Source organism: Gymnoscopelus microlampas, assembly GCF_963454915.1.
Source record: "Gymnoscopelus microlampas genome assembly, chromosome: 22".
Lineage (NCBI taxonomy): Eukaryota > Metazoa > Chordata > Actinopteri > Myctophiformes > Myctophidae > Gymnoscopelus > Gymnoscopelus microlampas.
In genome coordinates, this window is record NC_139959.1 from 26,931,654 (window position 1) to 26,949,358 (window position 17,705).

Genomic DNA, 17,705 nt, shown 5'->3' on the forward strand with positions numbered 1-17,705 from the left:
GCGTATCAGGGCTTGGGGTTTGCCAGCCCCATGGGGTCTCTAGAGAAGACTAGAGAAAGCCCAGAGCAAAGCCCAGCCCCTCTGGGTTCCTGCCCAGCCTCGCCTTATCCTTTCCTTCAGTGAGTCTTCTTCCCGGGTGAAAGAGGGGAGAGAGAGGCTGATGTGCGCTGACAGCGCCGTATCACCTCCCATCACTCCAGCCGCTCGGGAAAAAAAAAAGACGAGTGAAGTCATCCGTCCATCGCAGTGTATGTGCCTCCTCCTCCTCAGGCGGTGAACTTTTTCCTTCCCTTCTTCTCATGCTCTTTGCAGTGGCTCCTCAAACTTTTTCGTGTCAAGGACCCCCAAATTGATATTGCATTCGGCCGCGGACCACCATCTGAAAAGGTTTTGTGCCAGGGACCCCCAGAAGAGAAGAATTGTGTAAAAAAAAATATATTTTCGATGTTTTTCAAAGATTTTCAAAAGTAGCAAATGTACAAGCTTGCAGTGTGAGCATGTAGATCAGCTATTTTTTAATAGACAATATATAAATGGATAAAGTGGATAAAATGATCGTGATGGTACATTAACTATTTTTGCTCAGGACCCCCTGGAACCTCCCCCAAGGACCCCGAACCCCACTTTGAGAACCAATGTTTTTTTATGACACCCCCCTCCGGCCGGTGTAGCTTGCTGGCTCCAACCATTATCCATAATATTTTCTAATGTCTGTGCGTAAGCCCGGTGGGCCCACACCCTCCCTCTCCCCTCCAATCCCCCCCCCCCCCCCCCCTCCCTTTCCCACATCACCTGTGGTTTCACAATTGCGCCCGTTTTAATTCAAGGCAGGTGGGGGAAGCTGTTCTCGGCGGTGCAGTGGGCGCGGCGGGGGCCATGCGGTTACTTGTCTGCGCCCACCTGAGGGCTTTAGCCCACCCCGAGCCGTCATTCAAAGTGTAAATCGCCTTTTTGTGTGAAATAACCGCGCATTAAGTAGAGTTTCGACCCGCTAAGGAGGGCCCGTGTTTTGACAGTAATTTGGGACTCAAGCATAACTTTAGAAAGTACGCCCCGATGCCTAGAAGGCACATATTTGAGCAGGGAGGTGGAGAGGGGATAATGAGGGAAGCAGAGAGAGAGAGAGAGTGAGAGAGAGAGCGCATAGGTATACGTTCATGCAGTGGTGGAAAAGGTTCTCGCATTTTTTACTTAAGTAAAAGTATCAATACCACAGTGTAGATTAATACTCTGTTACAAGTAAAAGTTCGGAATTCAAAATTGACTTCAGTGTAAGCACAAAAGTATTGACAACGAAATGTACTTAAAGTACCAAAAGTAAAAGTAGTCATTATGCAGAAATGTCCCATTTCAAGTTTTCAAAATGTATCAAAATCTTTTGAAAATAGTAGATCGACAAGCTCAAAACACGTCCCGCGTTGTGAGCTTGTAGATACAATGTATGTTTTGTAATAATAATCAAAATCTACAAAGTAACTACAATTAGTTTTCAAATAATTGTAGTGGAGTAAAAGTACAATATTTGCCTCTGAGATGTAGCGGAGTAGAAGTATAAAGTACTGAAATTGGAAAAAATCCTCAAAATCTTACAAAATCTCGTACAGTACTTGAGTACGTCCTCAGTTGCTTTCCACCACTGCGTTCATGTGTGCATTGCCTTGTGCTTTTCTTTGAATGTGTTTGCTGTTATATAGAATCAAATGTGCTGTACGTGTGTGTGTGTGTGTGTGTGTGTGTGTGTGTGTGTGTGTGTGTGTGTGTGTGTGTGTGTGTGTGTGTGTGTGTGTGTGTGTGTGTGTGTGTGTGTGTGTGTGTGTGTGTGTGTGTGTGTCAGCCATCTTTGTAACGATGCTGGGTAATGAGGATAATAAAATAAAAAGATTCATTCTATATTAAGAGCTGAAGTCATGAGCATTATGGCCGATTAAATGCCGTGGAAACCTGAGGCCAATTGAGCTCGCTGTGTGGCACTCACCCATGTCAGTCAGAATGAGCACACACACACACACACACACACACACACACACACACACACACACACACACACACACACACACACACACACACACACACACACACACTTTATTATCCTGATAATCGGGAGCTGTGTTGAGACCACCCTCATTGACCAATTACTCCAATTCCTCCCTGCTCTTCTGTCTTATGTTTCACATGCCAGGATCTCTTTGTGTGTGTGTGTGTGTGTGTGTGTGTGTGTGTGTGTGTGTGCGTGTGCGTGTGTGTGTGCGGGTGCGTGCGGGTGCGTGCGCATGTTCCTATAGGGCACATTTCAAAGCTGTTTTCCTCCCTTGCCCCAGAAAAGTCTGCGCTGACTCAATTAGGCCATTCCTCCCGTCAATAGCCGCGGGTCTGAAATTACATTTGAGTAGGCTGTGGTGTGTGTACTGTGTGTGTGTGTGTGTGTGTGTGTGTGTGTGTGTGTGTGTACTAGCGCAGCCTGTCCTGTATGTGTGTGCACACTCCATAGCAATCGCGATGAGGCTGTTTTTGATAGCGTTAACACCTGGTCTCTCTGTATACCAGCCAACTAGGGCCATATAATCACTTCCAATGGATATTCTCGTATAGAATGGACCCATCTGCCACACACAGTTTGTGTGTGTGTGTGTGTGTGTGTGTGTGTGTGTGTGTGTGTGTGTGTGTGTGTGTGTGTGTGTGTGTGTGTGTGTGTGTGTGTGTGTGTGTGTGTGTGTGTGTGTGTGTGTGTGTGTGTGTGTGTGTGTGTGTGTGTGTGTGTGTGTGTGATTTAACCTGAGATCTCATTACTGCGGAACATTATGTTTTCCCCCCGTTACTGATGCGAAACGCTGCATTACCTTTATGAGCCTCAGTGTGCGACTTTGTGTGTGTGTACAGTATGTGTGGTACACACATACCGTATAAATTGGAACGTGTAATTATGACAGCATGTTCAACTGGTTGCAGCTTCTGTAGCCAGACAGCAGGGTACAACAGATGCACGCAACAAAGAGTGAAAACCTGCAAATGAATATAAAGTGGTTTTAAAAGACTAAAATCTAGTCATTTAAGTATATCGTCTCTGTTGTCTGACCGCGTGCTGTTCTCTCTCTGTGTCGTGTCCAGGTATGACTACGTGGAGGTGCGCGACGGCGTGGACGAGAGCGGCCAACTGGTGGGGAAGTACTGCGGGAAGATCGCTCCCTCCCCTGTGGTCTCGTCCGGCAACCAGCTCTTCATCAAGTTCGTGACCGACTACGAGACCCACGGGGCGGGCTTCTCCATCCGCTACGAGATCTTTAAGACCGGTGAGTGCATGGACGCGGTACTATACGTATGTGGCCGAGTAGAGTTTCAACCGTACCTGGACGATTAGTTATATACTTGAAGCCGGAAGTTTTCTAAAACAAATTCATGCTTGAAGCCATTTATAAGTCCCTGGGACAACAACACATTCTCACAGATAGGCGTCAGTCATTGCCGCTCTGTCATTTTCACTCCCTAATGTGTCACTATAAGATTACAAAAACTAAAAGGCACGCATTGGAGCTTCAAATACTACTCGAATCAAGGGTTTGGCCAGGTGCCTCGGTGCCTAACCTGGTTGTAGCGCTTGACTGGTAACAGTAATCTCTCGTGATCAAATTCCACTTTGGATACAACTTCTTTTTCTCTCTCCGCATAGTTTTTGTGAGGTTAGGCTTAGGTTTAGGTATATTTTGTGAGGTTAGGGTTTGGGTTAGATTTAGGCATAGTTTTGTCAACATGCAACGTCGCCATGGCGTCCCGTCGCGTCAAAACTTGACGTCTCAGCGCTACTGACAAACCGGCAAAATGTGACGCCTTGGGAGTGAGAACGGCTTGGCGACAACAACAACAACAACAATTATAATCTGATAATGTGGTGACTCGTCAGAAATCCCACCCACAACCTATTTTAAGGGCTTGACTCTGTTTGTGGGGCTGAATCACAGTAGGACACGTACTGTACCATCTGGGTGGCAGAGGAGGAATTAATGACAAAGAGCCAAGCATGCCTTCCCATTTCATGGTTTGTTTGTCATTTGGTCAAGGCACCAGTGCATCAAATTATGCGATCGCAAGATGGCGAACAATATGCTCGACTCAGAACAGATGAATCATCCCCATGCTCTGTAACTGCAGCTGCTTTGTTTCTGCGGTGAATTATGTGTAATAATCAGGTGCATAATTCACTTTCTGTCGATGTCAGAAATACAAAAACAAATCAAAGCTAGTCGTTTCATCGCCGCGGATGTTAATCCCCACGTCCTCATTGGCCCCCCACCAAGGAGAGAGTGACTTCGGCGCCTCGCTTAAGGGCGCGCCTGCAGAAAGCGTTTTCACCTCTTCCCGTTTGGCGATGAAATACGACGGGATGATTCGCGTAAACATCCAAACAGGCTGAGGACAGAGTGGCCGACCCAGAGTGCCTCCTTCCTCAGCTTTAACCCACAAATAAGACCTTAGAGGATTTTGAAAGGCCCCGCGGGGGGTTTTGGGGAATCAGGTACAATGAATGGCAAATATCTTCTGGGGATGTCTATCTTATCACAATGCAACACAGCAAGACGTGGAATTTCCTGCTGGTGCTTTGCCTTCCTGTGTTTGGGGTGGGGGAGGGAGGAGAAGGGTGGGCACACACACACAGACACAGACACGCACGCACACACACACACGCACGCACGCACGCACGCACACACACACACACACACACACACACACACACACACACACACACACGCACACGCACACGCACACGCACACATCTAGTGAGAGTGACTGGGCGGCAGACAGGTGCTGTGTAGACTCTACTTTCATTAATTAACCCCAGCGCCGGCCTATATGGGATACCCGCACCCCCCCACCCCCACCTCCACCCTCTGTGACCTCGCAGACAAGATGGATGGCTCGCCACCGTCCCTCGTTACTTTTCATCTCGGTTATAGTGTGTGTGTGTGTGTGTGTGTGTGTGTGTGTGTGTGTGTGTGTGTGTGTGTGTGTGTGTGTGTGTGTGTGTGTGCCACCATCACAGTGGACCAGCTGGTGGGGTGTGTGTCCATTTGTGAGATCAAAGGGACATACCCCCCCCCCCCCCCACACATACACTTGCACTCTCTTCATGATGGGGCCGTTAAGAATCCACTGCATTCTTCTCATCATGATTAGCTCGGTGTTTCCCCGGTCTCATCCCATTAGATGGGACTGGTTATAAATGAGGCGTGTTAGGGGCCCTGCGGTGACAGGAGAAAGTGCTGAACACAAAGTCCTCCCGGTACAGATACATGAATATGGAGCCAGCCACGAAACCAGGGAAATACGAGATGTAGATGTGTCCATGAGATGGAGGGAGAGAGAGAGAGAGAGAAGGGTGGAGAGACAGAATTAACCACTTAAACCCTGTAGCCTCCGTAGTGTGGGGAAAGCTTTCACTGAAAATAGCAGATCGACAAGCTCACAACTAGCAACACCTATAATTATATTTTCAAGTATTTAAAAAAGAAAATCGCGGAAATAGCCGATATACAAGCTGATGCAACGCCTTAAATATTCCTGTCACTTTTGTGTATATATATATTTGTTATATCTGCCCTCTAAAACTTTCATTACGAAGCCCCAAAAGCCAAACAGACATGTATTTTTTATTTATATGTTCCAGTCAAGTAGAATTTCATGATTGTGACAGCCGCAAGCGAGAGCTGATGCAAGGGGTGCGTCAGAGAGGAACAGTCTGAGAAATCCAGACTGTTCCATCAGAAATGCAGTCCTCCTGTAGGCCTCGGTATGACTGGATTTTATGTTATTCTTTTACAGCCACCGGTGGTATAATAATCGAAATTCAGCAGTGGTTCTCAGCCAGTAACTTTCTTTAACTTTGCAATGTTGGAAGCACCTTCCATCGTATGGCATGTGGCTGTTATCTGTGCAACTCAATTGAAGTCAATAAAAGAGAGAAACCTCATTATAAGTATCCGTCACGCTCCACACTGCTAGCTTAAAGCCAATATTGTCACAGAACAAAAGAAGTTGTTGTTGAGGCTGATGTTTCTACGCCTGCAAGTTAGGAGGTCACGTACTCGTGTGGGTGTGTTGCTGTGGGACCCATCCCCTTAGGAGAGATGGAGGGGGGGGGGGGGGGGGGTGCTTCTCTCTCTCTGTGTTATGTTCTCAATCCGTTGTGTTTTGACTGCTGACGCATCGGTTGCCGCCAAGACTGCGGCTCTGTCGTTAATTAGCTGGCCTGTTTGTTAGGGTCTGGGAAAGAGAGAGAGAGAGACAGAAAGAGAGAGAGAGAGAGAGGCTGATAAATAGACAGGCAGAGGGAGAGGCAGATAAATAGAAGTAAACAGCATGAATTGAACAACTGCAGAGAGGTATGGATAGAGAGATAGAGACGCAGCTAGAGAGAGAGAGAGAGAGGCAGCAGGGTAGCGAGATAGGGAAGCTAGCTGATTAACTAAGCTTATCGACAGCGGAGGTATTAGTGGGAAAACAAGGCTGGGCGTTGTGTTGGCGAACACGTGTAAACTTAATGATGATACACAGATGCTGCGATAACACAACGTGGAAGAAACAGGAGGCCGCAACGGTGCATGCCAATGAAGGGGGAATGCTAAGAATGTGGTATGTTTACCTTGGCGCTCGCGGGGGGAACAAAGATCACTGGGGATCAACCTCCGAGGCTGGTACGGCCTTCCCAAGTCGGCTAAGCACCAGCTAAGGGCAAATGGTTGATGAATGTATGTACACACACACACACACACACACACACACACACACACACACACACACACACACACACACACACACACACACACACACACACACACACACACACACACACACACACACACACACAGTCTCCCCAAGGAACTAAACATATGTATGTTACTCTCTCATGTGTAAAGTTCATCCACTTAATCCAACACGGATACAAATGAGTGTAAATATAGTACACTCTTCATCATGCGGACACAACCTGCAGCAACCTGGCTTGCATGCCTGGCTTTCATCAGCTGTTGAGAGTCTAATACAGGGAAGGGTACTGGTTGTTTTGCTGGTCTCTCTCTAGCTAGTGTTGCTTTGCCATCATTCTGCCGTCCCCCCTCTCTCTCTCTCTGATTTTCAATCCAAGCGTCTCCATTAGCATGGCTTGTTTGTTTTATGGCCTACAAATTGGCACCCTCGCTCCACTGGCTTAAAGTGTGGCGAGGGAGATATGAATACAGAATGGGGAGAGTTTTGGAAAGCGTTTATTCTGAGCAAGACAGGGAGAATCTATTTTAGCCCTTATTTTAAAATGTGAGTCCCATTTTCGCATGTTACACGTCCATCGAGATGGTGTTCGTTGAGCCGTGAAGCAATTGTGCAGTCAGTGTAATGAGGTTGTCTGTGTATTGTAGATGTACAGTACAGTATGTATGTCACTTTATCTGCACTGTCGTCAAATCCCACAAGGAGATCTCAATATCTGGCATATGGTGTGATGTAATGCTCAAAGGTCAAGAATGTCAAGACATTGCCATACATAACTTTGGAACTATTCATCATAGAAGGATGAGACTTTCACTTGCCTGCATTACGTTTCCTATATTATGGAAGATAATTTTGTAATTTGACATTGGAATTTAGAAAGTTTAAACAATTGAGTGATGCAGCAGCACTGTGTGGCAGCAATTGAAAAGCAGAGATCCAGTGTTGGAGGGAGCCGTATTTAAACAGACCGGCTTGTTGAGGGAATGAGGTGTGATTGGTGTGTAGAAAAGCGTGTCTGATTGAAAGCAATCAGCAGACTGACAGCTGATTCCAGCTGAGGCGTGTCTGACTCCTGTGCCCTGCATGAACTAACGACGCAATGCTTCATTTCAGAACCATTTATTGTTGCTCAGTCCTGACCCTTGTGACTCAACCAGTACCCTTAAATGACCCTGGTCGAGTCCCCCAGCCTTTCAGGGCAAAGACAGCCCAGCCCATCTTCTTTGTGTACCAGAAAATGAGTGTGTTTACCCTGTCATCTTGTCCCACTTACAATCCTCAAGCATTTTCTTGAAAGATCCTTCCCCTCCAGCGTATGCATGTATAGGCAACAACATGTGCACATTATGTACTCCTAAACCTGTGTTTAAACACATATGTACACACGCACACACTCACAGGCACACACAGGCAGGCACGCACATTTGTTTTTAGTTAACAGCTCCGCTGTTTGCTTAGAACCACATCAAAGCTGGCACTCGGCCAGTTGAAATGGGTAGGGATGGTAGTACTATGATGTCCGTGCCCCTCAACCTCTCTGTGTGCGCGTGCGTGCTCGCGCACACACACACACACACACACACACACACACACACACACACACACACACACACACACACACACACACACACAGTGTATATTTCCGTAGATATTTCCATAGTTACTCAGCATAATGACTTAAACCTGACTGGAGGGAGCACCACAAAGCAGTGCCAGAGGCATTCCACGCTTGGGGCCCTATTTATCATGTCACCGTGCTGCGGGCGCGCTTTTACGACCACACCTGTGTCAACACTTTGAAGGGGGAGAAATGGACGGTGGTGGTGGGGGGGGGGGGGGGTCGCTTATCGGGGGGCGCATGGGCTCCTCAGCCTGCAAGGACGGTCGGCGTGCCCTGATGGCATAGGTCACATCTGGCAGGCACGGAGACGTACTGTCATCATGTGCTTGTACACACACACACACACACACACACACACACACACACACACACACACACACACACACACACACACACACACACACACACACACACTACTACCCGCATGGAAACTTAAGACCCTAACTGTAGCCCCTGCTTCCATAACAATGTGTGTCATCATCCCTCACTGGCAGGACGGGAGGGAAGTGATGTCATCAGCACAGTTGACCTAGCGCTCTGCGTGCGTGCGCGTGTGCGTGTGTGTGTGTGTGTGTGTGTGTGTGTGTGTGTGTGTACATGCATTTCAACAAATGACAATCACCGACAGCAGGTTAATGTTTGCTTTAGTGTTGCAAGAGTTAATTCTCCACCCGCCATTAAGCCCCGTCAGTGCAGCATAAGGGTGCGTGCGGGCGTGTGCGTGCGTGTGCTTACGTGTGTGTGTGTGTGTGTGTGTGTGTGTGTGTGTGTGTGTGTGTGTGTGTGTGTGTGTGTGTGTGTGTGTGTACATGCGTGAGTGCGTGCGTGCGTGTAAAGGCTAATGATCAGCAGGCAGGCCACATGGAACATAAACAGTGTTGATTTGCTTAGCAGGTTTTAGAACAACACGTCGAGCCGCCACGGCACCAGTCCCCTAATTACCCAGAAACCCAGAGAAATGGTCAGACAGATGGAAAAAGAGGGAGAGGGGCGGTGGGTTCGGGGGTAATGGGAAGAAAGAAAAAGAGAGAGAGAGAGAGAGAGAGAATGTTGAAAACGTTTGAGACATGTTTTAAGGTGTAACTCGCCCCCATTGATTAGCACCCTGTCTCCGGTCAGCTCTCGGCACTTCAGTGTGACTAAATAGAGATATAGTGGACAAGTCACTCAAGGGGGGGTGGGAGGTCTTAGCTCACAGTGCCGAAAAATGTTATGTAAGCTTGCCTAAATAGCAAGTTTAGGCAAGTTTACAAGCAGATCTACAAGTGTGCGACGCATTGTGAGCTTGTAGATCAGCTCTTGTCAAGTAGCTGAAGTGTACAATAGGGCGTATAAGTGGTTAACTTTCTTCTATCGTTTGAATAGCACTTTGTTGTACTTTGCAGTCATTGAAATCAGAGATCTTTGTTTAAGTTAATAATAATAATAATAATGGCCTGTTATGACTCATGTCTCGTTACACTAAAACAAGTGTGCAGTAGATGGAGCCGTGTTTGTTTCTTTCACCCCCCCCCCCTTCAGAACAGTTCAGTTCAGCCTAAACAATCGTTAAAAGAATCCATTAAGGCCGGCAGTAAATGCTGGAGCCGAGGCGAACTCGGAGAGGTTATACTGGCGAACGTGCGGTGCGTTTCAAGGTTACTTCACCCCTCGTCTTTACATCCCGTCGTAAATTCAGCTGTTTGTTTGAAAGCCACAGTCGGACCAGATGCCCCTGTGTCTCTTTTACCTCTACACAGTAAAATGCTCAATGTTGATTTAACTCTGCGCGTGTAAAAACTGGACGTAATTGGACCCCGTCCATTTGGGTTAATATAACTAATATAACTTAAGCGTGTGAATCTGGACCCAAGTGCGGTGAACCCGCCCATTTGGGTCCAGGATTTTACAGTGTGGACAAAGAGATATGTATGGCTTTTCTATGTGTGTATGTGAGGGCGGGTTTGTGTGCGTGCACGCATGCGTGCGTACGTGCCCCACTGCAAAGGCTGGCAGCGCGTGTACCGACGGTATCCCTCCCGCTGAGCAATCCCTCTGGGAAGTTGATTTGCTTGTCAGCTAGTCAAAGCTTTCATATTTACAGAACCCTGTGCTTCCCGTTACCGTGTTTCTCCCTCCCTCCCTCCCTCCTTCATTCCTATGCTACATTTATACTTTGCTGTACGGCTGTGTCGTGTGCTGAAAGAAGCCGATCTACAAGCTCACCTTGTAGATCGGCTATTTTCCGGCGCGCAACACCATCGTACGACAAGTACAGTACACATCAGGCTTCACAGTGGAATTCTCCTCACTTCTCAGCACAGAGGCGATGCATTGACAGGGAATGACAGACAACTGTGACCACGAAATGAGAGAGAGTGAGAGTGTGTGTGTGTGTGTGAGAGAGAGTGAGAGAGAGAGAGAGAGAGAGAGAGAGAGAGACTGAGGATGGAGAGGTAGTGAGGAGTGGAGAGTTAGCTGTCACTTGACGACGGGACACGGTCACATACACACTGAACACACAGATACACACATACAGTAGCCTATGTATGCATACTGTACACATGCTCAAACTCAGTGAATGGCGCTCATGGCAATGTCCACACTATCATAGCACCCCCTGTTGGCTGATTACTGACCAAGACAGTAGATGTCCACTAAGGGATTCCCCCTTTCTTTGGTGTGGCGAATACAAATAAAAAGTACAATTTAAATGAAAAGGGCTAATGATAATACATTTGAAGTTTATAGAGCTTATCAATCTATAAAAGAAAACCTATAAAAACTGTATGTAACGATAATAATGAATTATTATCGCTCAGCATGGAATATACCAAGTTGGTACCCATCAATCCAGACCAAGGTTTATTCTAGATCAGTGATGTATATTCACCTCACTGGTGGAGATTCTTCCAGCACTCTGCAGGCTTTCTTATTCAGTGCCACAGAGTCTCAGGTTTGGGTGTTTCAGTCTGCATACCCTTTTCCAAAGGCCAAATCCCTTCTGGTCAACTGCTGTGCAGAGATAAGGGCAAGAGGGAGGGTAAAAAATAAAATAAAAAATGGAGGCAGCGCTGGCTTTGGAGTTTTTATTTCAGAATTGTATTTCTTATTTAAAGAAATTGATAAGTGCTTTATAAATAGAGTGTACAACTTTAGAGAGGACTGCATAATCGAGGGGAAACTGCAAAATTAATGGTGCCCACTGTTCTTGAAAGCCACATTTTCAGCTGCATTAAATGTCAACTCTCTTTACTGGCTCAGGGAGGAACTCAACAAAGCACTATCCTCTCTTTCGCTCTTCCTGCGTTCAAATAGCTGGTGGTTGATCGACTTACTGTAGTGGCCCTGATGGTCCTGAATTATAGGTACCCTGCCAGAATTCCTAAGTGACAGGGAGAAAGCAGTTTGCCGCATGAATTTAAGCCACCGCGAGTGAAAAGGTGGGCCTGCATCGAGCGATGACTCCCCACAATTTTCTCTTCAGTCGGCCGCTGTGCCCATTACTGCCAGCTGTCAGGATACCATGAAAATGGTGTTGGAACGAGCAAATATCTTCCTCTAATGGCTCCAAAATGATTGCATGGGCTGACATTGGTCCAGTTTTTATTTTTTCCCACAGTTGATGGGACTTGATTTGAAGGGAGGATACAAAAGATGACTGCGACTGAAACGGCAGTCAGAAAGTGCTTTGAAAAGGTCTTCAAGTTCTGGCCCCCGAATTTATGTTCTGGAGTCTGCACAGCGAATGTGCCAAAATGACCCTTTTTACTTCTTCTGTCACTCCTTTAAACGAAATGCCTTTCTGCTGCTCCGTTAATTTTTAGTGTCACTCATTACTTAATCATAATGACTTTTTTTGTGATGTTCTGAGGAGTGAGTAACGTGGGAAATCTGTTAACGTTCCCCGTCGGCTGAGAGGCAGCTCTCCAGGGAGATGTGAATAAATGTTTTGACTTTCTGTGTGCTCTGTGTACTCTATGTGTGTGTGTGTGTGTGTGTGTGTGTGTGTGTGTGTGTGTGTGTGTGTGTGTGTGTGTACTCTCTCTCTCTCTCTCTCTCTGTGGTGCGTGCGTGCGTGCGTGCGTGCGTCTGTGTTGATATACACAGTCATCTCCCCATTGAGGCTGTAATTTTGCCTGAGCGCAGCTCATGTGTTTCACCAAGGACTAATGAAGGAGCCAGCGCTTGCGTACGTGCGTGATGTGTGACTGTGCGCTCGCGTGTGTATGTGTGTTCGGGGAGGGTTGATGCAATTGAAAATCAAGTGTTTACTTTCGCTGGCCAGATGTTCCACAAGCCATAGATTAAAAACAGACATGCTCACATGCGCGCGCTGGCCCTCATACACAAAGACACACACACACACACACACACAGACGACTCATACGTGTTAACATGTAGGTGTAACGTTTGTGCCACCGAAAGAACTTAAAGGAAGACAAAGGAACAAGTCAGGAGAGTGTAAGGGTTGTACTGGCCAGATGTAGCCTGCTTCCCTCGGTAAACATAATATCAATGTATACTGTGCGTTGGAGTATATTACACAATGAACTGTCTAGGTGGTCTTGCACCATGGGCCATAAACTCTGCCTTTCACCCAGCAAAAGCAGCTGGGATGCAGTGCTACTCGGTACCAAGGCAGAAAGCAACCTGAAAACAAACAGCAGGCAATAAACGCAAGCGGTCATAAAACTCAACTGGTGCTAAAGTACCTTCTTTTCTCTTGTATCTACTGTTCCTCTGCATCTTCCTTGCACTCATCACTTATCTCTGCCCCCCTTCTCTGCTGTCCACAGGTCCAGAATGCTCCCGGAACTTCACCTCCAACAGTGGGGTCATCAAGTCGCCCGGTTTCCCGGAGAAGTACCCCAACAACCTCGACTGCACCTTCATGATCTTTGCCCCGAAGATGTCCGAGATCGTCCTGGAGTTCGAGAGCTTCGAGCTGGAGCCCGACACCACGCCGCCCACTGGCGTGTTCTGCCGCTACGACCGCCTGGAGATCTGGGACGGCTTCCCTGGAGGTGAGTGGCGAGAATCGGGGCCTTACCTGTAGGGATGGCGGTGTCGCTGCTGTAGCCTGCAGAGTTACCGAACAACTCGGAAACTCTGCAAGGCATGAAGTGTCTTTTAGTGCCTTTTCCACTTTACAGTTTACAAAAAGGCACATAAATTGTCAGCATACGCTCTCCAAGAGTCATTCCCACGTTGCCCTGCTAAGGGTTAAGTACTGTCATGGGCCTGTTCCCACGTTAAACGAATGTAAAGGGTACAGTACTTACATGAGGCGTGTCTTTAGGCACGAGGGACTAGGCATTTGGGGATGATAAAATATGTATTCGGTACGAACAGAAACAATAAATATCCATCTGCAGGCTGGCAGACTGGCTACCTTACCTTTAATTTAATTTAACTCTCTGCTTCAGTGGCAGATATCTCTCTCTCTCTCTCTCTCTCTCTCTCTCTCTCTCTCTCTCTCTCTCTCTCTCTCTCTCTCTCTCTCTCTCTCTCGCCCACTGTGTGTGTGTGTGTGTGTGTGTGTGTGTGTGTGTGTGTGTGTGTGTGTGTGTGTGTGTGTGCGCGCGTGTGCGTGTGTGTGTGCGTGTGCGTGTGCATGTTCGTGTGTGTGTGTGTGTGTGGGAGCGATCAGCAATCCCAGGTGAGCAGACCTCACACTAACATTGTGCAGCTGTAACTATGTCAAAGAAAAGGCCTTTTGCATTCTGACACAACAGCTTGATGCTTTCAAGGCCACATAGTATAGAATTCTCTCTCTCTCTCTCTCTCTCTCTCTCTCTCTCTCTCTCTCTCTCTCTCTCTCTCTCTCTCTCTCTTTCTTTTTCTTTTTTGTTGGAGGAAGTGAAAGGAGCGCTTGGTGCTTGTGGTGCTTGAGAGCCCCTCCCTCCCCCGCCCCTCCCCAATAGGAGATCCACTATCTCCCAGAACAATGCAGAGTGATTACAATCCAGTAGGGGCTGCGGGACTGTTTTGCCAGAGAAAGTGAATAGCTCGTCACACAAACGTGATAGCATTATCCGGGCCAGTGAGCTAACTCTGTAAACCTCAGGTTTTTGGCAGGGGTCCAGCGGTCCCCGTCATCATTGGAGAACATAATGCTTAGTCATCGCTCAATGCCAAACATTTCCTGATTGCGATAGCATCCCGCCCTTCCTCTCTCCATGCATTGTGTTGGAAGAAGATGTTTGTGTCTGCCCGTGGGGAGCTGTAGTGGATGGCCATGATGTTTGAAGTGGATGCCGCCTCCGCCTGCTTAAAAGACTCCCCTCTATAAGCACTCCATGTCCGACAGGAAATGTCTAAAAGAAATGGAACTTCCTCCTGGCAAGTTCTGTGTGTTTCTTGTCAGGACGAAAGCATTAAAGCTGTATTTATTTTTACTGACATACAGCCTTAATGAACCGGGTCAATCCTGTTTCGGGATGCAGCAAGGCCTTCAAAAAGTGAACTTTGCACGGACTCCGGCTTTTTTTTCTCCTCCAGACAAAGAAAAGGGGGAAAAAAGACTACTTTAAAATAACAATGTCTTAACACACCGGGGGAAAGAGATAGAGAGACAGACAGACAGGCAGGCAGACAGGCAGACAGACAGACAGACAGAGAGAAAGTGCAATGCCGCTGACAGGAAAGTATTCAAAGCAGTGCTCCTTTCTGGATTCATTCTCCCTCTCGCCCGTCGCTGAGGATTTGAACTAGTGGTGAAGTTTTGAGTCTTTTCTGCAGGCTACCGCACACCGCGGCCTCGCTTGCAGAGAACCATTAAAGTATTCTCACCCATCTCTGCCCAAAATGAAATCATTTTACCTGACAGCATTCACCCTCCTTTCCATCACTATATGCAATGCCTTGACATTCCCAGTTGGTACGAAATAAATATTGCAGAGGACTCTTAAAATATGAAACAAAAAATGACTCCTGCTGTAGAAAATGCTGTATTTGTTTACTTTTCAGTACAGTTCAAGATCCGTCTGAAGGATCTGAATTATGCACATTTGACGGTTTTTCGACTTCACATCAAGGATTTCCATACTGTTCCATGTATATTCATGTATTCTCCCCCCCAGAGGGTGGGACACGTTTCACTTGCCGGGTTAGAATTGTGTTGATTAAAAATGGCAGCAGAGATCTCCAGGGCAAAGAACATATGTCACATTATTATCACCTTTTAGTTATTTATTTATTGTTTTTAATCTCAGCAACTGTGAGACGCTAGCTAGGTAAAAATCAGGCTTCCGCCAAGGCAGATGTGCTTTTTTTTGTGTGTAATCTTAAAACACTGATTAAAAAAAAACACGTCCGCACGGTTCGGTTCGGTTCGGCGTCCTTTTCAGCTGAATGCTTCTTGACTGCTATGGCGTAACTGGAACCGGGCAGCGTCTCCATGTTGACACCCTTTTCACCTTGGATTATCACCCATGAGAGACAGCGCCAGCCTCGTGTAAAAATAAGCCTTTTGGAGGAGGGAACATGCGGGGGAGGGAATGTGAGGGGACATAGCGTGTGTCGGCTTCGCCAGCCCTGAGCCAGCCAGCCAGTCAGCCAGTCAGCCGGCAGGCCGGTACCTGTGGTGCCTCCTGGATCAATAGTGCATTAGCACAGAAGGTCTTGGTGGCTCGCTACCCGGGAGGGTGCGGTGGTGGTTGGGGTTGCGGGGAGTGCAAGTCGAGAGAAGAAATAACACCTCTTTTCTCTTCCCACCTCGGCGGCCAAGCGGGGTGGTGCAGCCTGCTCCCCCCCCTCAGCCATAACCACCCACTACTCCAACTCCACCCCCACTCCCTTCCTCTGGGGACGTAGAGACATGCAGGATGCAGAGTTCACAGTGCGGCTCTTTAAAATTTCATGGGCGCTGGGGAGTCATGCAGATAATCTGGGAGATGGGTTTTTTGTGTGGTTTAAAGACAGGCACATACACGTGCACGGCACGCGCGCACACACACACCGCGCGCACACACACAAACTGAGCCTCACACGTGCACACGCTTACATATTACGCGCGACTGACACACGGGACAACGCGAACTCGCACACAGACACACCCGCGCGCTCGCATAACCCGCAGAGACCCGCACGGACGCACCAAACCCACACAGAGGCACCTGTGTTATGAAGATTAATCTGAGCCATCACACCTCTCTGCCCTAAGTCTCTGTGGCCTGGCCCCCCCTTGCCTTTCATGTTTGGGGGGCTGCATGGCTGGAAGTGGCGTGTTTGGATGCTGGGGGAGGCCAGAGGGAGGCACAGGCCTGTCACTCGCCACTGATCACAGCATTAGTAATCACAGATAAGCTGCAGGCCCACAGACCTGCTTAACGTCCACAGACACACACACCCAGAAACAGATACACACAAACAGGCACACACACACAGGCAAGGATGTGTGCAGACTGCGCATGCAGACGCACGTGCACGCATGCAGACGCACCCGCACGTGCACGCATGCGGACACACATACACACACACACACACACACACACACACACACACACACACACACACACACACACACACACACACACACACACACACACACACACACACACACACACACACACACACACACACACACACCAAGCCACGGATGACAGCACACAGCAAAAGCATAGTGCAAGGTCACAGTGCCCTCTCTCTCTCTCTCTCTCTCTCTCTCTCTCTCCCCCCTTTCTCTCTCTCCTTCCGTTCTCCCCCGCTCTCGCTCTCTCTCTCTCTCTCTCTCTCTCTCTCTCTCTCTCTCTCTCTCTCTCTCTCTCCCTCCTCTCCGTTCAATTCATTTCTGTCTCTATATATGTCTCCAGCGTTTCATTCAGGCTGCTCAGTGAGACGTGCCCCTCGCTGGTACTTATTGCCCTCTCTTGTCTTTTTGGCTTTCCTCTCCCATAACTCCGGCATCTCGGCTTGTTTGGGCTCTCGTTCAGAAAGCTCGCTGAGCTGTGGCTGTGTCCCCCTCATCTCTGAACCACATTTAAAACAAAACACACACACACACACAAAAACGAAAAGAGAAAAAAGAAATGAAAGCAGGGGCCCTCGGAGGAATTTACGGCTGGCAAACAGACGGAAACCATGACCTCGCCGCACCAGAAGAAGTCCCGCTTCCTCTTTTCCTCCTTTGTGTGCGAGTGGGGCGTGGAATGTCAGGACTCCTGTTTCCCATGGCGTCTTTAATAGGGAGGAGCCGGCTCTTGAAAATCCTCCCCAGAACTCTGAGAGTGTTAAATTTAACATTGGCTGTGTACTCAGTCGAACTTGAATTTAACGCAAGGATTTAGTGGTGTCGAAAAACGCACTTGGTGACATGCTAGATTTCTCACCTCCGCCGAGGGAAGGCGAG

The 17,705-nt window shown here is 47.9% G+C and overlaps 1 protein-coding gene across 2 annotated transcripts in view; it reads left to right on the forward strand.

Annotated features, from left to right (window-relative positions):
* The window catches only part of nrp1a (neuropilin 1a), an 81,732-nt gene that overhangs the window by 23,107 nt on the left and 40,920 nt on the right, over positions 1-17,705 (forward strand). For both annotated transcript variants that reach the window (XM_084048845.1, XM_084048846.1), the window contains exons 4-5: positions 3,106-3,287; positions 13,153-13,380. In XM_084048845.1, the coding sequence (XP_083904971.1) occupies positions 3,106-3,287; positions 13,153-13,380 (410 nt within the window). The remainder of the gene's footprint in view (positions 1-3,105; positions 3,288-13,152; positions 13,381-17,705) is intronic.